This window comes from Hippocampus guttulatus, chromosome 7, assembly GCF_054856545.1.
Source record: "Hippocampus guttulatus isolate MCC_2025c chromosome 7, RoL_Hgut_1.0, whole genome shotgun sequence".
NCBI lineage: Eukaryota > Metazoa > Chordata > Actinopteri > Syngnathiformes > Syngnathidae > Hippocampus > Hippocampus guttulatus.
Window position 1 is genome coordinate 15,568,084 of NC_141267.1, and position 21,686 is coordinate 15,589,769.

General features: G+C 41.9%; 1 protein-coding gene across 1 annotated transcript in view; it reads left to right on the forward strand.

Annotated features, from left to right (window-relative positions):
• The window catches only part of unc13a (unc-13 homolog A (C. elegans)), a 45,497-nt gene that overhangs the window by 19,000 nt on the left and 4,811 nt on the right, over positions 1 to 21,686 (forward strand). Inside the window, exons 18-43 of the mRNA XM_086116360.1 lie at positions 59 to 200; positions 361 to 530; positions 618 to 733; positions 1,620 to 1,783; positions 1,874 to 2,027; positions 2,492 to 2,560; positions 2,821 to 2,910; positions 2,996 to 3,130; positions 3,639 to 3,772; positions 3,850 to 3,935; positions 4,547 to 4,673; positions 4,748 to 4,844; positions 6,419 to 6,562; positions 6,736 to 6,813; positions 6,916 to 6,993; positions 7,212 to 7,300; positions 7,385 to 7,531; positions 8,275 to 8,398; positions 9,675 to 9,680; positions 12,113 to 12,142; positions 13,546 to 13,602; positions 16,245 to 16,325; positions 16,717 to 16,864; positions 18,217 to 18,273; positions 21,120 to 21,212; positions 21,474 to 21,633. Coding sequence (XP_085972486.1) covers positions 59 to 200; positions 361 to 530; positions 618 to 733; positions 1,620 to 1,783; positions 1,874 to 2,027; positions 2,492 to 2,560; positions 2,821 to 2,910; positions 2,996 to 3,130; positions 3,639 to 3,772; positions 3,850 to 3,935; positions 4,547 to 4,673; positions 4,748 to 4,844; positions 6,419 to 6,562; positions 6,736 to 6,813; positions 6,916 to 6,993; positions 7,212 to 7,300; positions 7,385 to 7,531; positions 8,275 to 8,398; positions 9,675 to 9,680; positions 12,113 to 12,142; positions 13,546 to 13,602; positions 16,245 to 16,325; positions 16,717 to 16,864; positions 18,217 to 18,273; positions 21,120 to 21,212; positions 21,474 to 21,633 — 2,776 coding nt within the window. The remainder of the gene's footprint in view (positions 1 to 58; positions 201 to 360; positions 531 to 617; positions 734 to 1,619; positions 1,784 to 1,873; positions 2,028 to 2,491; positions 2,561 to 2,820; positions 2,911 to 2,995; positions 3,131 to 3,638; positions 3,773 to 3,849; positions 3,936 to 4,546; positions 4,674 to 4,747; positions 4,845 to 6,418; positions 6,563 to 6,735; positions 6,814 to 6,915; positions 6,994 to 7,211; positions 7,301 to 7,384; positions 7,532 to 8,274; positions 8,399 to 9,674; positions 9,681 to 12,112; positions 12,143 to 13,545; positions 13,603 to 16,244; positions 16,326 to 16,716; positions 16,865 to 18,216; positions 18,274 to 21,119; positions 21,213 to 21,473; positions 21,634 to 21,686) is intronic.

The window sequence follows — 21,686 nt, forward strand, 5'->3', positions numbered from 1 at the left end:
CACAAAATACACTGACTTGGCCTGTGTGTGTTTTTTTTTTAAAATTCCCTTTTCCCAGTGTTATGTGCGCAAGGTTTACAAGCCAAGGATAAAACTGGCTCCAGTGATCCCTATGTCACCGTCCAGGTGGGAAAGACCAAAAAGAGGACCAAAACCATCTACGGCAACCTCAATCCTGTCTGGGAGGAGACCTTCAATTTGTGAGTGTTTCTTATACTTTGTGTGTATAATTTTGAAGAAGAAAATTACTTTAATCCAGTTTGGAAAAAGGCTGTATTACAACAAAATGTGGAAAAAGTTGGGCCTGTTTTCCGGATACTTTACTGTATGTTCAGTTTTACTCCTGTGGTGTCTCTGTAGTGAATGCCACAACTCCTCGGATCGCATCAAGGTGCGAGTTTGGGATGAGGACGATGACATCAAGTCCCGCGTGAAGCAGAAGTTCAAGCGGGAGTCTGACGACTTCCTCGGGCAAACCATCATCGAGGTCCGCACACTGAGTGGAGAGATGGACGTATGGTACAACCTGGGTTAGTTTTACAGCTTCGTGATGTCCTTCGGTAGTCTCAGCTGACTTATTTTTAATGCGTTTCTGTTTGTCTCTGTGCTCTCCTCAGACAAGCGTACAGACAAATCAGCCGTTTCAGGGGCAATCCGCATGCACATCAATGTGGAGATTAAGGGCGAAGAGACGGTCGCCCCCTATCACGTTCAATACACTTGTTTGCATGAAGTAAGTTTTTGTCTATTTCTCTAGGACCGAAATTTGATTTAATGCGGGATAAGACCTCCATATTTCAAACATTATTACTCGTTGCATGTTAGGTCAGACTCACAGTTCTTTTTTTATGTTATGTAAAATGGAAATTTAGCCCCTGACTGATCAGTGTGTAAGTGCGCACAGTTTGTGGCAATATCCCGCTTTGCTGGGTTCTGCGTAAAATGCTAAGGCAGCTGAAAAAAAAAAACTGTAATGGCTCTCACGCTCCAACTTTTTTTTTTTAATGCAGCATATTTCTTTGTGGCCTTACAGTCAAGACATTGCGTTGTGTTTTGCCTCCCCGTGGCGTTTGTTTATTTATGTTGCCTGGCAAACTAAAGGCACTGTTATACAATGCATCTTACAAAGCAATCATTCCAACCATTGATTACCTTTTGGAGCAGGAATTGTCAAAGAAAGTGTCCTGAAAATACAAATATACGTGTTTTCTCCAATAGATTAAATATTGTCTTTGTAAAATGTAATGTTTAACTCCACTTGATGGCCCACTCAAGTTTGGGAAAGATTGACTTTGGGTTTACTCACACAAGACCATTTCTGCTTGAGCTGATTTGACACCTAACGTTCCGTTCGTACGGCTAAGTATGAGTTTTTTGATGTGTATTCAAGTTCAGTCCACTTTCATACAAGTTCAGTACATTACTGAAAAAGGATCGGAAATGGATGGATGAATATCCATTCATCCATCCATTTCCACTGGATGGATGAAACTCTGTGCAGTTATTCATTAAAAAAAAAGCACGTTACATAATATAAATGAAACATTTCAAACTAATACACGTGCATGTGACCTTTTCCTCAACTCCTCTCTCAATCTATTTTCTTTTCTTTCCTGCAGAACCTCTTCCACTTTGTGACTGACATCCAGAACACGGGTGTGGTGAAGATCCCCGATGCCAAAGGAGATGATGCGTGGAAAGTGTACTACGAGGAGACGCCTCAGGAAATAGTGGATGAGTTTGCAATGCGTTACGGAGTGGAGTCCATCTACCAAGCCATGACGTGTGTTCGCGTCTATAACCGTACATAGAAATTCTAATGAATTTATATGAAAGCGGTTCCAAAAGGCAGATATGTTTGCCTTTTTTGCAGTCACTTTGCCTGCCTGTCATCTAAGTATATGTGCCCGGGTGTGCCCGCGGTGATGAGCACCCTGCTGGCCAACATAAATGCCTACTATGCTCACACCACCCAGGCTACAAACAACGTCTCTGCCTCAGACCGCTTTGCTGCGTCCAACTTCGGGGTGAGTGTTGGAACTCAAATGCAACCAATGCTACTTTTTTGACACACTGGACACCATCTTAGGCACACTATCAAGCGCCAAAATCAGCAAATAAATAATATAATTAGGACTTTTTTAGAAGTATGTTTATAATGATGTTTGTGGGGGGTGGGGGGGCGTTCCCTCTGATGTTTGTGGGGTTTTTCCCCTCTTATGATTGGTTACTTTATTTACCTATATAAAACACCTCTCGTGTTGTTAATGTAATGCAATTTTGGAAACAAGTTTTGTATTAATTCCAGTAGTTAGTGTAAGTGTACGGAATGAATGTGCATTTTATGTAATTTTTAATCAGAGAACGTCTACATTGAAGATGTATTTCTTAACACATCATTTAAGTTTATATTTCATTGGCACATACGTCTTCACAAGTTTTTACTTCAAATTCCCTGATAATCGTTTGTTTTGCTCTATTATATCCACAGAAAGAACGATTTGTCAAACTCCTTGATCAGCTTCACAACTCCCTGAGGATCGACCTGTCCATGTATCGAGTAAGATACAGAAGCTTTCTAGACCACCGTTTGCTTAGATCAGGGGCTACCAACAAGAGAGAGAGAGAGATGAAATCGACAAAAGGATGACTCGTATTCCGGGTCACTCGTATCTCAAGGCACCACTGTATTGCATTGTCTCATGTAAACTGTATCATTTAGGCTATTTTAATTTGTGGGTGGCGATAATTCATTTTCCCAGCCGCCAATTACACTGGTCAATATAATTGCAAATATATACACCTCTTGTGTGACTGCAGAACAACTTCCCTGCCAGCAGTCCCGAGAGGCTGCAGGACCTCAAGTCCACAGTGGACCTCCTCACCAGTATCACCTTCTTCAGGATGAAGGTACCGCCTCTTTCTCACTCTTGTAGACTTTGTCCTTTTCTGTTCATGGACTAAAACGTGTGTGTGCGTGTGTGTGTTTACTCAGGTCCAAGAGCTGCAGTCTCCACCCAGAGCAAGCCAAGTGGTGAAAGACTGCGTCAAAGCCTGTCTCAACTCCACTTACGAGTACATCTTTAACAACTGCCATGAACTCTACAGCCGCGAGTACCAGACAGACCCGGTGAGCAGCTCAGTGAGGGACTAAAAATGCGCTTGACTTTATGTACTTTGGTGCCTTCAAGCAAAGACAATGACATTTTCTGTTAGGGACAGAAGGTGTTTATAGTATCATCTTGACAAGATAAGTATGTCATGTCAGGCTTGAGATTTAGAACATGCATAATTTGCTTTTACAGTAGACCCCTCTATGATGCCGCTAGCTCCCTATTTGTGGGGGATTTCTTTTTTTTTAGCACCAAAAAAAAATCTTAAAAAACAAGAACACATGCAGCTGCCTGCAGATCTTCATAATAGTGTATTTTATGTTCACTCTGGTTTATGTTGTAAGCATTACAGTCGGGCGTAGGGGAAGATTGTATACATTTATTGTACCATTACACTATTTATGTCTTTGGTTTCTTCAGTTTTCAAGACAGGAATAGCGTATACTACCTTTTTGCTGTTTGGATTGATCAGTCATGCATACAGTATCGGTAGTTCTATTTCTTTCTTTCTTTCTTTATATCCAGGCTAAGCAGGGTGCAGTGCCTCCAGAGGAACAGGGACCCAGCATCAAGAATCTAGACTTCTGGTCCAAACTCATTACCCTTATTGTCTCCATCATTGAGGAAGACAAGAACTCCTATACGCCCTGCCTGAACCAGTCTGTCTTTACCAAATTCTCTATCGCCATCTGTTGTTTTTCTTTCCTTTCACTCTCTTCTGTTGTTTCCCATCCAGATTCCCCCAGGAGCTCAATGTGGGTAAAATCAGCGCTGAAGTGATGTGGAACCTGTTTGCTCAGGACATGAAATATGCAATGGAGGGTGAGTCAACACAGTAGAGCCTCTGCTCCTTAGAGCAATGCTGCCGCTCCATCCTGCATTGTTACAGCACCAATGACAGTAATAATAATAATAATAATACATTTTATTTATAAGCGCCTTTCAAGACACCCAAGGACACTTTACAATAACAAAAAACACAAGCATTTTTTTTCACCTTGATTTATGTATCATTTGCAATTTCAAGACGATTAGTTTAGAATTGAACTCCGGCAGAAGAAAAACATAATCGTGTTTAAAACTTGAATTACATGCTTCTGTGATTTCTATCATATTTTTTCACTTCAGTGAGTGAAGTACAGTATATAGATTTTTTTCTCCCCACCAACAACTTGGGGGGACCTCATAATTCTAATGTTCCTAAGACTGTATAGTCTATATGTCAAAAAGTGCGTTGGAATTCGGTAGAACATTTGTTGCTCTTAGGGGGATTTCTCCCCCTAAAAGTGTGGCATCAATATTCAGCAGTATTGTAAACATTGTAAATATTGTCCACTTAGGTTACCATTGTGCACAGTATACAAGGCTTACTTGGAAGCAGACATCTGGGAAAAACCGAAATCTTGATTCATAGCTTGTTCTTCTTTTCTCAGAACATGAGAAAAACCGCTTGTGCAAGAGTGCCGATTACATGAACCTGCACTTCAAGGTCAAGTGGCTTTACAACGAGTACTGCAAAGATCTGCCTTTCTTCAAGAGCAGAGTGCCTGAGTATCCTGCGTGAGTTGGAGCCTGCAGTGTGCCGCAATGAAAGTCTACAATTTTTGCCACAAGTATTCAAACGTTCCCTACAGGTGGTTTGAGCCTTTCGTGATCCAGTGGCTGGATGAAAATGAGGAAGTTTCTCGGGACTTCCTCCACGGCGCTTTGGAGAGAGACAAGAAAGATGGGGTAAAAGCTTCTCTTCTCTTTTTTTTTCTTTCAAAGTACCCCCAAATTCAGGCGGTTTGAATGTAATCTCCTCTTTTGGGCTTGCTCAAAGCTTCCAGTGGGCATCTGATGTCGATTCAACATCCAATATGACATCAAACACTGAAATCTAATTGTCATCATAATTTGGTTAAAATTGTTAATCAATAGGACATCAATCCTTTGACATCCATTTGATGTCAAGTAATGATTTTAATGTTCTTTTGATATCACTTCAAGATCAAGCTTCTTTGCAATTTCACCCAAATAATGAAATTGATGTCATTTTGACATTGTTGTCAAACTAGCAAAAAAAAAAAAAAAGCACAGATGGAAAGATACCGTCTTGTATCGCGAACACAATACGCTTTATTTACGTTTTGTCTTACCAGATGTTCTTGAGACTGTGCCAACCTGATGACAATTCAACATCAATATTACATAAAAATCCAATATTCCACGTTAAATTGATGTTCATGTGCCAATTCTGTTTAAAATACAAAACGCTGTATGAGATTTGACATCTCTGCGGTGTTTCATAGCAATTTTATACCGTGTATTGTATTGCCAAGTCTTTTGTCTGTTATCATCCCAGTATTATTTCAATGTGATGTCAAGTTTTATGCAGCAACGTTTTGATGTCGAATATATTGATGCACAATGTATGATGCAGTAATTGCATGTGTGATTGATCCGTTGGTTAGACCTTTTTACAACCATAAAGGAGGTCAAAGCTTCTGTGGGCTATTCATCATGGTCGTCAAAATCTTGACCAATCTTTAACATCAAATTGATGTCGCAGTGCCCGCTGGGCTATCACTTTCCTCCTCCCTTGCAACATCTCCTCCCACTCTTTCCCCATATCCTGTTTCAAAGACTCCTTGGCATTAATAACACAGAAACAGCAATGCGCAATGTGCCTGCACGCTTCAAATAGCTGTGTGAGTCGTTATAAAGGGGGTTCTTATGAAGAGAACCCTGAATTAACTGCTTCATTTCAGAGATTTCACTGCATGAAAACTATCCTTACCTCATTACCGAGACTCCCTGGAAGGACACCTGAGCACTCTGTTCAATGTGTAAAAATAGACATGAAACAACAGCCAGTTGTGATATCGGGTATACAGATGGTGGCATTTCCTAGTAGAGAACTGGGTTTTACGAACCTTTTCAAGCCATGACCTGAATTACAAATTTGGTACTCCCATTTCTATACCTATCTGCCTATATGCGGGCATATTTCTGAAAGTTTTATGTATTATTGCGGGAAATCAATCTTAGCTGCTGAGGTCAGCCCATATGTGAGCACAAAAGCTCAAAAAGTGTGTATGACCCAAATCTGTTCAGAATTGAAAACTATTTTTTGTTTGTGGCGGGGCCCCTGTGAAAATGGCCAAAATGACCCCAAAATATCAGCTTCAAACCAAACAGGTGTCTTTATGAGTTTTTATGACTTTGTCGTGAGTATACTTGTGACAGATATTTATTTGATTCCTCAAATCTTCCCCTTCCTCTTGTCATTCATACTTTTCGTATCTGTCTTTTCTGTATTACAGTTCCAGGTCACATCAGAGCATGCCCTGTTCTCTTGTTCTGTCGTGGATGTGTTTTCCCAGCTCAACCAGAGCTTTGAGATCATCAGGAAATTAGAGTGTCCAGATCCGCAAATCGTTGGACACTATATGAAACGATTTGCTAAGGTCAGTCATCCACACTTAAGTCATCCCCAAAATACATTTCTGTCATCAAGGGCCCCGGGGCTGAGCCTTGAGGTGCACCAGGGTCACCACTGTCGTATGTACCAGCACTAAACGTAAATAAAATCTGTGGATGTTTTTTTTGTTTGTTTTTTCCTGTGCCATTCTCCATCCAGACTATCAGCAACGTACTTCTGTCATATGCTGACATCATCTCCAAGGTGTTTGCCAACTACATCACCATGGACAAAGTGGTAAGAGGAGAAATACACATCTGGGCCTTGTTTTCAAAGTTGTTCATGCTAAAAGAGACAGAATTATGTCATTTACAAAGTAATTAATTTTATCTGGTCTAGCCCTGCATCCTTATCAACAACATCCAACAGTTGAGAGTGCAGCTGGAGAAGATGTTTGAGGCCATGGGTGGAAAAGATGTGAGTCCCCCTGTTTTTTTTCCCCTCAATGCCTCCTTCCTAATTAGGGCAACTGACCCGACTGGTCAACATTAAACGAGTTTATTCAATTGTAGGCGATAAAAATACAATTATGCAATAAGTCAAAATCCTATATTGTGCTGAATACACCTGGATTTAACTGTATATTGACTTTGTTGCGAGTGACCTAAAAAGGCTTTGTGTTTCTATGTGTTCAGCTCTGTGTTGAGGCCAGCGACATTTTGAAGGACTTGCAAGTTAAACTCAACAATGTCATGGATGACCTCAGTAGAGTCTTTTCTGTCAGGTACTGGGGCACACACTCATATTCTTGAGTGCACTCCGCATTGACCTTTTGTTTAATTTCATTGCAAATACTTTTTTAAAACAGTTTTCAGCCTCATATCGAAGAGAATGTGAAGCAGATGGGCGACATCTTGGCGCAGGTAAAAGGAACGTCGAATGTCGGGAATGCCAGCAGTGTGGCCCAGGATGCTGACAACGTCCTGCAACCCATCATGGAGTTCTTGGACAGCAAGTGAGTCAATCAGCTACATTTAGCTGCATCAAAAACAACATCTGCACTCACTCAACGGCCACGGAGTTTACAGTATACACTGCATTCAGTGAGATCTAATACGAAAAGCTTTCAAAATTCAGCCTTTATGACGTTGTTAAATGGTGTACATACTCTTGTCACCAATTATGAGTCAATTACAAAAACTCTAAAACGTATGAAAGTTGTGCCGTTCTGAAAAAACTTGCTCCTCCTGTAGTAGCCATTTGGGTTCCACGGTGTAATGGTCAGCACTCTCGGCTCTGAATCCACTTATCCTACATTCAGATCATGGTGCGACTTGAAAATGTCTGTCACAAATTTATAACGGATGGGAATTAATACGATTTTTACAATTCGGATTCCATGATCGCTTCTGTTTAAAGGGGAAGTCAATCCCAAAATTTTCTTCACAATAACTACTATGCGCCTTCACTAGTCCAAACACAGCATTCTATTTAATATTGTGTTTGTGGTATATACGTTTAGCGGCACAATCCACCAGTTTCTAGCCATCTCAGGCGGCGACCATTTTACCATTTTCTGTCAACTGAAAACGACGCCACGGTTGGTCGAGGCTCAGGTAACGGCCAATCACGTATCACCAGAAGCTGACAGATAGATAGATAATACAACTTGTTTTTCACAGTCGTATTCTCCAAGAGTCTCTATTTTCTGTCAATTTTTCATCCTTGTTTTCTGTCTCTCTTACCCCGTCTCGTCAGCCTGACTCTGTTTGCCAAGATCTGTGAGAAGACAGTGTTGAAGCGCGTGCTGAAGGAGCTGTGGAAGCTGGTGATGAACACCATGGAGAAAACGATTGTCCTGCCGCCGCTCACCGATCAAACGGTGAGTGCGCATCAAATTGCGGACACGCACAAGAAGCCACCACTTAGGAGTACATCAAAACGGCTGTATAAACCTATAAATCTTGCAAATCCCAACGGATTGTTTTGCCTTGTAAGCATGGAAGTTTAAACCACATCCACACACACACACACACACACTGGAGTAACAAACCTTTTTTAAACAGTAGCTCAGACATTTATCTACCTGTGTCTTGAACACAGAATCCACACATTGACACACCAATTACATGATTCAATAACATCATTAACACATCTGGTGAGATGTTAAAAACAACAAAAAAAACAGGGAATTAACTGTTGTAAAGGTTGTAAAACTTCACAGCCATGTCTCGGTATTGCGGAATACCTACCTCTCTTTCAGAGATGACACTACAGTGTTCTTGCGCTTTGTCGTGGTTCATCGAGTCACAACACACCAATACCGATACATATGGAAATTTTTGGACATGTCATTCTAAGAAGTATAAATGTAATTTTAAGCATGCGGGAGCATTTCACTATTTTGCTGTAAAACCAAATTCACATATAGTGGGTAAGTGTGGAACGAATCCCCCGCGAAACATTCTTTACCCGCTGCATTCTGCGTCGGTGTCATCCTTTGGAACAGCGACATGAATAAAGGCGAGAAAATGCCTCCGCTTTCACAGGAAATAAACACATCCGTACACAATTTCTGTTGTTAAGTCGCCATGACAGGAAACGAAGATGGGGGCGGAACGTGTGGAGAGTGCTGTGATTCAAGACGGCTCTTTTGTCTCCGATAAACAAATAATATGGACAACAATCAACCCACACAAGCGCGCACACAGGATATTCCACATTTCACACAAAAGAAGTGCATCATATCAATCATTTGCATACCAGCTCAGGTCTGCTCTCCACTATGTCAGCCAGTTTTATCCCAAAGGATGTGGTCCTCTTCCCCAAAAAATAAAAGGTATACATTTTGGAAAGCAGCCTGTTGTTTTGTTTTATTTCATATATGTGTGCTCTATTTGTGTTTGGTTATCATTTGAAGAGCCTCATATCACAGTAAAAAAAAAAAAAAATGTGGTTACAAAGTAATATTCAAGTCCTCCACGCTTCTATGCTTGGTTCTGAATCCAGTCATTAAGACCGGAGTCAATTGGTTCCCTCCTGGACTTGCGATGGTATTTTTTTGTGATTGATGTGGGGCTCTTTGCAGCTTGACTGACCCTTCTTTCTGGTTGTTGTGATTACTATTACATCCTGCTCCCACCGCTCTCCCCACACAGATGATTGTAAGTACAGCGCTCCTGCGTGTGTGTCTGTCTGTTCGTCTGCGGTGATTGGTTTCTTCCGGTTGGTTTCTTCTATGTGTGGCTGCGATCTCCCCCCTGTTTGTTAGTTTGTCTTTTTTTGGACCCACCCTGCATCTCACCGTCTCACCAGCCTCTCTGGCGTCTGCTCTTTTCTTCCAGTGTTAATTTAAAAAAAAGAGCAAAAAGCAACGATGACACGGAAAAGAGATCATAGTCGACGAGGAAAATAGATCATAGTCATGACCAAATCGTTTTTTTGTTTGTTTTGTTGTCGTCGCTGATAGAGGCACATGTTCGGATAGTGTGACAGTTATCGAGAAGTAGCTTCACTAATGCATTCCATCCTTATTTTACACTTTTTGAATTGCTATTCATGTCAAACCGATTTTTTTTTCTTACTTCAGATTTTGCGATTTTGTTTGCAAAGGTGCTTAACTGCAATCAAGTCATCATTTTACCAAATTTAGATGAAAAGAAAAATTAACACTGTTTTTCTCTTCGTCTCCTTTTCTGTCCTACTTTGTCTTTTGAGAAGTCAGACGCATGGTGCATTTCTGGTTGTAAAAGACCCCTTTTCCCTTCTTTAAAAAAAAAAAAAAAAAAAAGAAAAAATCTCAACCAATCAGTGCTTTCCTTCTTTGGTCTCCTCTTCCTGAGTCCGCTGCTCACACAGGAAGTGGCACCCCTCTCGTGTGCCTGGTGTTACCTACTTTCTTCTCATGCACCGGGACCCCATGCCCTCAGTCAAATCCCTCGGATGCCCCCCCCCCCCCCCCCCCCGCACACCTTTTCACACCTGTTTGAAGTGTTGCCCCTCTCAAACTCCCCCTCTGTGGGTTTGTTGCTTGCATCTGATCTCTTTCAACACTGCAGTCGTCTCCCAGTGAACTGTACGACGCTATACTGTGCTGTTTGTCTCTCTGCAGACCTTTCATGTTGGTCTGTCCCCGGTTTGCTCATGTTCTGTTGTTCACCAGGACGACTGTAATAACGGTGCTCTTCATGTCAGTATTGCCCTCATAACCACAGTGGCTTTACAGTCACATACGGTCCAAGAGGTTGTCAAGCAAGGCTGATTTTGGTACTAAAAGGTTCATTTGGTTTGGGTCAAAAAAATGATCGTATGACGCTCTTAGTGATGATGTAAAGGTGGTCTTAAGGGTGGGCATTCAAAGAACGTAATAAACATAGGTGCATTTTGGCAAGATTAGCAGTTAAGTGTTAAATAATGATGTGGTTCAAAACCACAAATCCATCAAGGTGATGGATCAACAACCATGTTCAACATAAGAAAAAAAAAGTGAACAATGTCTGGGGTGACCTTCCCTAGTAATGACTTTCCCTTGTGGTATCAGATTTGTGGTTCTGTGGCGCAACGGTTCACACTCTGGACTCTGAATCCAGCGAGTTAAAATCTCAGTACAACCTAAACTGTTGACTATTCTGAAGTGAAAAGGATTTTTGGATTAGAGGAGAAATAACCAAGGAGAGTTCATTTGCCTCAATTCAAGTTTAGTTCATGACTTGAACTATTGTTTAAATTAATATGAAGAACAATTCTGTTTTGCTTCTCCCCCTTTAAGGTAAACTAGCCTTCACATTAAAAGATATTTTAAAATAAATAATAAGGAATATCTGCTCCATCACCTCAAACTTTATCTTACGTTGTTTTTATCATGTCTACATTTTCTGTACGGTATATAATGTGGATATCCTCCACAGGTTTTTAAAAATTATTTACTGGTCAGCTACAAGAAATCATTTTAACAAAAATCAAGCATTTGCAAAATCTAATCTAGAATTAAAATGTAGTCAACAAATTTGCTTCATCCCTTCATTTGTAGTTTGAGGAGCATTTCCCTGTCTCATCCTGAGATAGGCAATGACAGAGTATCATCTTACTTGAATAGTCAGATTTTTTTGGTTTGTTTTTCGACAAAAGTATAAAAATACTATCACCCCCCCCAAAAAAAAGTTGTAGTATGGTATGTTTAAAAAAAAAAATAATTCTTGTGATATTTTGGGGGAGCCTTCTCGAAAAAAGTTCCAATTATATTATGCAAATATAGCCATGTTCTTGATAGATTCACCCGAAACACATGTAAAGTGTATTTTTTTCCTCTTCCACACAAAAGCTTTTTGCTTTTTTTTTTTTTAAACGATACACATGAGCTATGATGCTTTTACGTGTGAAACTTGAGTTAAAACAAATAAAGCCAATAACGCACATTTGTATGAGTGTCATAGGGGATTCATATGGACAGACAGCGGTTGCTTTGGAGAGCGTGCTAAATGACATGAGGGGCCACTTGTGGCAATGAGACCACGTCCCAAAATGTTGCCTCATCTAGCCAATGAGAGTGCAGCAACTGGCGAGTGCTCCGTATATTAACCACATGCTCTCTTTCCAGGGGAGGCTGAAGAGCGCTTCTCACAGCGACGTAAGGACTAAACCACTTCAGATCAATGTCTCGTCTCTCTCTCCTCCATGTCTTCTTCTCTGTGTCTTTGTCTCTCTCCCTCAGCTCCCCATTGAAACAGTGGTGGAAGTTTGGATTTGGTTTTTCGAACCCGTCCTTTTGTTTTCACGCAACATTGCTCTGTTTATAAACCCAGAAATGAGTTGAGTAAATGGTAACTGCCTGCAGAACCCTTCAGCCGCACTTTATTGACATACGAGGTTCAGAAGTATTTGGACATTTTTTTTAATTATTTTGTTTTAATAAACTACCACAGTGGTTTTGATGTAAACATCTGGACGTGATTGAAGTGTAATTTTTCAGTGGTTTCACAAAGTATGGCATTTACTGTTTTATGTAGAATACGTTAATTTCTGGAGGCTACTTGCGTAATTTTTAATGACGGTGGTGAGGCAATTTTTTGACAAGAGTGTGTGTGGAATCTTAATAACAGTACACCCGGCCACGTGAATGCTGTAGTTGGAATTGATGTTTAATAACAGCTGGTCGGCAGGCACACTAATGGGTTTAGCGGGAGAATGACAAAGCAGGAAAGTTTTGGGCAGACAGGTTCATCAACGGAAGATCACTAGACAGAAAAATGCTTGAGAATTTTGCATGGGGGCGTACTGAACAATCTGACAGATGATGGGGATTAGGAGGGCCTTGAGCAGGTTGGCGTGATAGACTGGCAGAGTGGAGGGGTTTGAGTGGGTTAAAAAAAAAAAACGAAGAATGAGCAGTCGTGACTATGGCAAATTAAATTATAATTTTGTGTCTTACATCTGTCTTGTGAACCCAGTTTTATTCTGACCGGTATGGACTTGGTTAATTCCCTAGGAGAACTTTATTCTGAAATTCCTCAAAAACATTCCAGTTAACCCAAAATTTTCAGACTACCGCTGCATGTCAGCACATGGTCATGATTGATTTTCACGCACGTGTCCTGGTAGTTGGAGCTACGATTGTCTACCGCTCGAGTCTTACAGATCATTTGTATTAGTGTATAAAGGCAAAATCATAACTTTGGTGTTGTCCAATGTGTATATTGAGGCACAAATAGTGATTTATTCACTCAGCAGAATGAAGATGGACTTTGATTAAATGCATCACACTAGTGTTAAATAACTAATTATCTCCAGTTATACATGTGTGTCCGTATTCACTGTGCGTGGATGTTATGTGTGGGCAGCCAAGTGCTTTGGAACATGGAGGGAAAAAACAGTCAGACATTTTGTAAAGAGGTGACTGTTTATGTATGTCGCTGTCTTCTGTGTAATGCTGCCTTGTACTGTACTTTTATCATGATCACCCACTTTTAGACGCACATCATTACAGTCATTCTCTTTCTTCTCTTTTCTCCTTGTCTCTGTTTCTCCCCGCAGGGCACTCAGCTCATCTTTAACGCTGCCAAGGAGCTGGGTCAACTGTCCAAGCTGAAGGTGCTGCCAAACGTTTCTTTTCTAAGTTGCCCCCTCGTTGATATATTGTAAAAGTCAGTCTGTTGAGCGCATTGCTGTATAAACCGCACCAACTAAATTAGCTACGTTTTATAAGCCACACTGCCTCTTCAGGTTTGCCTCTCTTAGCCTAAGGGGGGCAGTAATATGACAACGGTGTTTGACTACTGTCAAAAAACAATACACAAACAAACAAACAAGTAGCTAGTCAGAGAGATATACGCAAGCTAATCTCCAGCGGTTTGAATTGTTTCCACAGAACAGAGAGAATATTTGCCTGAGTATTGTTGGATATGGATTTACATGCATCACTGCCCGTCGTTTGATGGTGTAAAATTACTGCAGTAGAGATGAAATTCTGTTAGCCTTTCTATATTATAGCTAGCAGTGGCGGATGCTGGTCTGTCAAGGAGGGGAAGCTCAATTTTTGCCGACATCATAAAATGTGCCCGTTTACAAAAACGCGAATTCTACTCTCCGTTCCTTTTCAAGAAAATTATCTGTAACCCTGTCATACCAACAAGGCGTCTTTTCCAGAAACATAACTAGTGTCCTACAACTACAGCAACTACAATAAAACTCACCAGTAATAAAAGATTAATTCGTCGCTTATCGTTTTCAACAAAGAGGATGTCGCTAAGAGGATTAGAAGTCGTCTCCAGTTCAATTTAGAACAGAATGAGAATTGAAAGTGCTCCCACTGATGCCTCCACTAAAAGATTGGTGATTGGCTCATTTCGATGTCAATCAAACTGGAACAGAGGCTCAGACAGATCATCCAATCTGATGCAGAAAAACTGACCGTCCGGTAACCGCCCACTGCCATCCAGTCCCAGAGACGCCGAGCGTCCGTGGGCGGGACAAAAACCAGCTTGTATTCAATGACTCGTCTCCGTTTAACGCGTTGCGTCAACCTACCCTGAAACTCTCAAGACTCGGCGTCCGGGCAGTCGACGCTCAGTGGAAGTTCAGCGTCCACCGTTTAAAGCACAACGAACCTGCGGAAATGAATGAGAAGGGTGTCGTGTCGTAAGAAGAAGCTGATTCGGAACAAAAGTTGAGCACGTTGTAGCGCATATTTCGTCAATGACATGTACACACAAGGCGGCTCGGTAGTCCAGTGGTTAGCACGTCGGCTTCACAGTGCAGAGGTACCGGGTTCAATTCCAGCTCCGGCCTCCCTGTGTGGAGTTTGCATGTTCTCCCCGGGCCTGCGTGGGTTTTCTCCGGGGGCTCCGGTTTCCTCCCACATTCCAAAAACATGCATGGCAGGCTGATTGGACGCTCTAAATTGTCCCTAGGTGTGAGTGTGGGCATGAATGGTTGTTCGTCTCTGTGTGCCCTGCGATTGGCTGGCAACTAATTCAGGGTGTCCCCACCTACTGCCCGAAGACGGCTGGGATAGGCTCTAGCACCCCCCGCCACCCTAGTGAGGATCAAGCGGTTCGGAAAATGGATGGATGGATGTACACACAAGGAAATTTACATTCATATACTGTGATCACTTATTCTTTGACATTGTAGGGGAAGCTGAGCTTCCCTTGCAGTCCGAGAGCAATCGCCACTGATAGCTAGTATTAAGCTAGCAGACTTACACGAATGACAGTGGCAGTGATGCTGTGTTTACCAGATTGAAGCAAACACTTTGCCTCTCATTTGCTGAATAGCTAGCTGTCTGCTGAGCTAAACACATTCGGGGAAGGCAGAATGCGTATGAATACGAGAGAACAAAAAAACTGATAACATTACTGTCGGAAATCAGTCACACAAAAGCTACATTTGCTACTGCTCTTGTTGCAATATTCACAGAAAAAAGAATGTCTTGAATCATACCTGTCAACTCATATGGTTTAGCCATAGTTCATACGGATTTTGTGGTGAATCTTACGTATTATGGCCGCATCGCACAAATCATACGGATTCTGAAAATTTCCTTCTTTTTTTCCCCCTAACAGGTAGTTCCGTTTGCTTTTGCCCAGAATGGTGCTGGTCTACTCGAATGCTTTCATTTCCAAAGTAATATGAATTGATGCTGTAACTTCGAGCCGATGGGCAGCATTTGGAGTTGGTGAAAAAAGTAACGCAGGAATACAACTCTGAACACAGTAATGCCACTAAGTAGAATGATGATTAGACATTAACCAGACATTGTATTATGGAGATCTACAATAAATATCATTGAACATTTCGTGAGTTTTATTCTGGCGTTATTTTGACATATAAAATGCTTTGGTATGTTATAAGGATTTTTTGCTCTTTATAAGGATTTTTTTGGTAGTTTATACAGGTTGGCGCTCCGAAAAGTTGACAGGTATGCATGATGAGGTTGTGTGGGCTTGAGCAGACCAACTCTGAATACCAATTCGAATGTGCGTGAATTTTTTTTCTAAAAAACTGAAGCAGGAGTCAGTTCAACATGGAGCTCATCCAAACATTTACAAACTGTAAATGTAATTTTTAAAAATGCTAAGAATAGACGAGAACATGACGCGTGGGATTGGGAAAATCTAATCTATCAAGTAAACCACATTTTTGTTTATGCCGCAGGGCTAAAAGCTTGTTCCTTATTGTCTTTTTTTTTTGTGGTAATTCAAGAGTCTCTAATCGTACTACTTCGTGTTCAGGAGCACATGGTTCGTGAAGAGGCCAAAGCTCTAACGCCCAAGCAGTGCGCAGTCATAGAACTAGCCCTGGACACCATCAAGGTATGAATACATTGACTGCAGTCTCTTATTATTACACTGCTCAACATGTATGATGCACTTGCCCTATATCAATCTGAACGCAGAGCAGAAATACAATACAATACATGCTGATTTATAACAAAATAGACTCAGACAAGTAGTAATGGTTAATCCAATTAAATCCTGGATCCAGTCACAAGAAAGAATCATGTCATTTCACCTATGACATAAACTTCAAACTCTGCACCTTGTTTGTTTCAGCGCAATGTGACAATTGTTTGGTGTTGGGCAATTTTACACCTGTTGCCAGTTGCACGACACAAACACACATCAAAAATTCACAAACCACTGTATAATATGGTTCTCCAATATGGGGCCATTGGTTAACAGCTATTCCCTTTGTGTTTGTCAGCAATATTTCCACGCTGGTGGCGTTGGTCTAAAGAAGACGTTCCTGGAAAAGAGCCCTGACTTGCTGTCCCTTCACTACGCCCTGTCCCTCTACACACAGGCCACAGACAAACTTATTAAGACCTTTGTCCAGTCACAGAATACACAAGGTAACTTGATTGACCTTTGTTTTCCTCTCTCAAAGTTCATTTTCTGGTCCGCAGTGGTTGCAGGGTCCTCCTCTGAGGTGCCATTCTAGTGTTTCCTAAACGCAGCCCTCTGTAGTCGAAAAATATGCTCGGTAAAACAAGCTGTGGGAGACAAATCGTCTGAAATACTGAGTCTCTTGGTAGCCTTCAATGCCTGGGGGGACACACAGAGGATTTCTTTTACAGAGTCCAACCGCTGTTTGCAATGAAAAGAACAAATATCCATCCTACAGTTTGTCCCTTGTTCACCGTTCAGCCTCCATTTATTTGGCTGTAAAGCGATCACATAACAGCCGTCATGTCCCCGAGCACCTCTGCTAGAAAAACTGTTCAAGTGCAGGAGTGGGAACATTTTTAACAGTTGTGCACTCTATTTGAGCTTCAAAAGGCCTTCTCTGCTGGTGTGATTGCCAATCAAATTTTAAGCTCCAAGTGCTGCCACAGGACCTTCAGAATCAGTCGTGCTGGCCTGTGTAACATTTAGCAATAGAAGTTTTTTTTGTTTTTTTTTAAATTATCCAATGAGATTTCCAATTAGCCTCAAACTGCCAGCTAGCTGGACTCTGATTGGTTGGTCAGAGCAACAGTTGTTAGAGCCAACTGCGAGGAGCAAAACATGTCTGTGGCAGGTCTGAACACAAAAACGCACTTACCGTATTTTCTGCACTTTGAGGCGCACCTAAAAGCATTCAATTTTCTCAAAAGCCGACATTGCGCCTTATAATCCGATGCGCCTTGTATATGGATCAATATTGTGATTTCTTGGTGATTGTATTTTAAATGTTCTGGAAAGCGCTTTGTTTCTGCTGCAGCGGTTGTGAAAGCCCGATATAAATAAAGCTGTATTGTGTTCCCTTTAGCGGAGCTTCATCTTGTGGATGCATAATGCAAATGCAGCCACTATTGTAGCTTCTATGCGCCTTATAATAGGGCGTGCCCTACATATGAAAACAGTTTTAAAATAGCCCATTCATTGAACGTGCGCCTTATACTCCGAAGTGCCTTATACTGCGGAAAATACGGAAATATTTAGCGCTTCTGGTGAGTGTCCTGCATTTTATTTAAATGTTATCAGATAAATATTCATTCTTACAGTGTGCTGTTATATTACATTTGTGTATCGCATTGATGGTTTCTATTTTCGTGACGCGATAGTGTTCTTACTAAGAGGTGGATTGAATCGGGTAAGCTCCCACTGAAGGCCCAGGTACCACATACATGGCCTGTCAAAGCAGCAGTCCCGTTTTTGTCTTTAATGTTCTTTTTCTCCTTTCTCTGTGCACACCCTCCTTCCGCCCCCATCTGTGGGCCAGTGTTCGGCGGCAAGGGGGTGCGGTTCACCGCTAGTGAGGATGTTTACCCAGAGAGGGGTACGTTGCTCCCAGGTTCAAAAGGTTTTGAGAAATCCAGGACTACGAGAAAGCGTCCAACCCCAATTCCCTACTTCCCTTGCACCTCCGTGTATCGCCAAACTCTCCACTGCCTGCTTTGACTGAATATACTTCCCCTCTCTTTTCCTACATCGGCCTTTTGAGTGCATTAACACGAGCGTTGACAACTTTTATGCATTCGTGCATGCGACGTATGCGCTGATGTCTGTATGAATGGAGCTGCATTGAATACATACTAAGTATGTATGAGCAGATAATAAAGCATGATGCGCGGACATCAGACAATAATAATAGCAAGGCATCAGTAGGATAGAGCAGACTTGATGCAGCATGGTGTCAGCGTGAGAGGCCTAAGCGAGCGTGTGTGCACGTGGGTGAGAGGAGGCAACCGAGCGGATGTGTGTCAAAGCATCCTTTTAAAGGGGACATATTGCGGTAAAGCATTTAGGGGTTTATTATTTTTTTGGGGTGCGGGGATTGCTTGTGCACACATATTGGTGTTTTTGGAGTGTCTGCCGACTCATCATATTTGAAATTCCACAACTAAGTAAATTTAATGTGAGTTTCCGAAAACGGGTCAAGCTATTCATATTTCGGTGCTACTGTTACACCACAGTTGAGTTCATTTACCATGAGTAGCAACAGCAGTGACTTGGCAGAAGATCTGCCATTTTCTGTTTACACAAGCGAAGTCGAAGCACGAAGTTGAGCAGCGCTGCAGTGTTGTTTAATGTAATGTACAGCAATGTTATAAACACACCAGTTAAGGGTGCTCGGTTCATATCCCCAGCCCCCCCCCCTGCACTGCCTGAACAAATCTCGCTCGCAGTCCCTCAAGTCGGGTAGTCTGCTTTCTGTCACTTAGGATTGGCGTTCCGTGCGTTAAATTGTTCTCAGCCACACACAATCGACTGAGGCAAGAGTATTTACAGTGCTGAGAAGAGACTTTGGTGAGTGAAAGATATGGAGAATTTTTGTCACTGGAGAAAAAAGTCCAAAGTTTCTTATGGAGGCTCATGAAGCTACCAGCAGATTTACCACTTATCTTTCAAATTTTCTATTCCATGAAGTCTATTGAACGCCCAAACCCAAATTGCCCAAACCCCAGACACCCTAACCCCAATCCAGGGTTCCCACGGGTCCTTAAAGTTAATAAAAATCCATAAAAAAGTTGTAAAATTATGTTCTTAATTAGCCTTAATTTTCAGGGAAAAAATAATCTAAAATCAATAAAATTCTTAAACATTAACCTGTGGTGTTCATTTCATTTGTTTATGTCATTTTCCCCACCCTTCCAATTAATAGTCTTGTCGGAAAATGCGCCTGGCGCCTTTCCCCTCAAACCCCGCCGTCTCCGATCAGTTCCGATGATGATCATGTGATCACTTCGGGTCATTTTGGGCCAATTTGACATACAGTATGTCAAATAAAGGGTTAGCTGATTGCCCCTAAAAATAAAGATGTGCCCTTCCTTTGGCAGCAATGATTTGAACACCAGCTCAGTGATATGTGGCTTTCTGTTCATTAAATCCACCGTAAATCCCCTGCTGAATGGAGAAAAAGTCCTTAAAAATGGCTAAATTAGCCCTCAAAAGTCCTTAAAAGGTCCATAAGTAAAAAGTAAGTGGAAGAGTTCACATAAGCCCCTCTTTTTGCTGTACATAGCCCGAAAAGTTTCTTTCTGATCTCTTATCAACACTCCCCATCGAGTCGAGCGGTCCAGATGGACTCCTGCTGCTCTCTTTGGTCTCGTCGGAAATTGGCAGCCAGCGCGACAATCCAATAATCCTTCCTGGTGAGCCGACGAGAGCCCAACATGCCAGGAACACTCTGCCGTCAAACTCCCACTGACACCTTGTTTAGTGGGTGGCCGGCTGAAAAAACAAACACACACACACACACACACACACACACACTCAGGCTGCTGCTGTTGACAGAGTGAAGACTCGAATTAAAACATTGCAAATTAATATCCATCTGTCGCCGTATCCTTCTGGAATTGCACTGCTGATGCTGCAAGTGAAACACTTGAGATGTAATTGTCTGTCATCCCTTGCCAGATTCCATGTTGATGATATTAATTGACAAAAACGAAAATGGTCATTTTCGCATTAATTTTAGTGAGCTTCATAAACCTAAGATGTAGTTTCAGTTCTTGTGTTTTTTTGTTTTTTTTTGAACCATTTTCATGTTTGTATTTTATTTTGTTCAGAAACGGTGAACTTATGAATATTAATTGTAGTCATTTTGTTAGTGTTTGGTAACAATGAGACAATTAAGTCTTGCTTGGAATGGAGTGCGCAAGAATAACCTCGGCCAATGAGCCAAATGCTGCTTCACCATGTCTCAGGAAGAAGACATGGTCTACTCTGATCACGTTTCTGATCATTTCTTTCCCATGTTGCATGTCCTGAAGGTGGGCTACCTTGAACGTTACCTTCTAGGGACCACCCTGCATCCTAACACACACCTTGCAGCTATGAGTGGGCGCCAGTACAAATTGTTCATTCGACCAGTCACCGCTGAAACGTGGGAACCTTTTTCGCCAATTTCTCAGAAGAAGAATTTGATCATGGAACACCTTCCCACCACAGCAGGCCCACTCATAGCAGCTTTAATTTGCATCTCGGCACCACACTGCTCTGCTTAAAGTCCTCCTCTCACATGCTCATCACAAATATTTGTCCATCCCTCCCCCAATATGGAAATGGTCTGCAGTTTTGATTCTGATCTCGAGCTTTGGAAAAGGAAACTTCAAGCAGAGGGCTCGGCAGCTCGTGCTGATGATAACCGTTGTTTTTTTTACCGTGTGTCCGTTCCACCAGGCTCCGGTGTGGACGACGCGGTGGGCGAGGTGTCCATCCATGTGGAGATCTTTACTCACCCCAACACCGGCGAGCACAAGGTCACTGTGAAAGGTACAGTTGATTGTTTTCTTTTTTTCCTCCCAAGGCTTTCTGTGCTTTCGTGAAACTGAGATTTAGCTTAAAAGTCAAAGGAACATGGTTATCATGGAAATGGCCTTATGTGGGTACGGCCAGCGAATTGGCCGAAAATGAAAACACCCGCAAGGAGCATGCAGAAGATGCAGTAGAACACCCGTGTTTTGAAGAGGCAGTACATAAATGGGCAAATATTGACGTCGGTGACACTCGTGTCCGTTTTTCCCGTCGTGACAGTGGTGGCCGCCAACGACCTGAGGTGGCAGACGCAAGGAATATTCCGTCCGTTCGTGGAGGTGTTCATCATCGGCCCTCACCTCAGCGACAAGAAGCGCAAGTATGCCACCAAATCCAAGAACAACAGCTGGGCGCCCAAATACAACGAAACCTTCACCTTGTGAGTGGTCTTGTCATGTGGCAACACGTCATCGTTCGTGTTTGATCATTTGA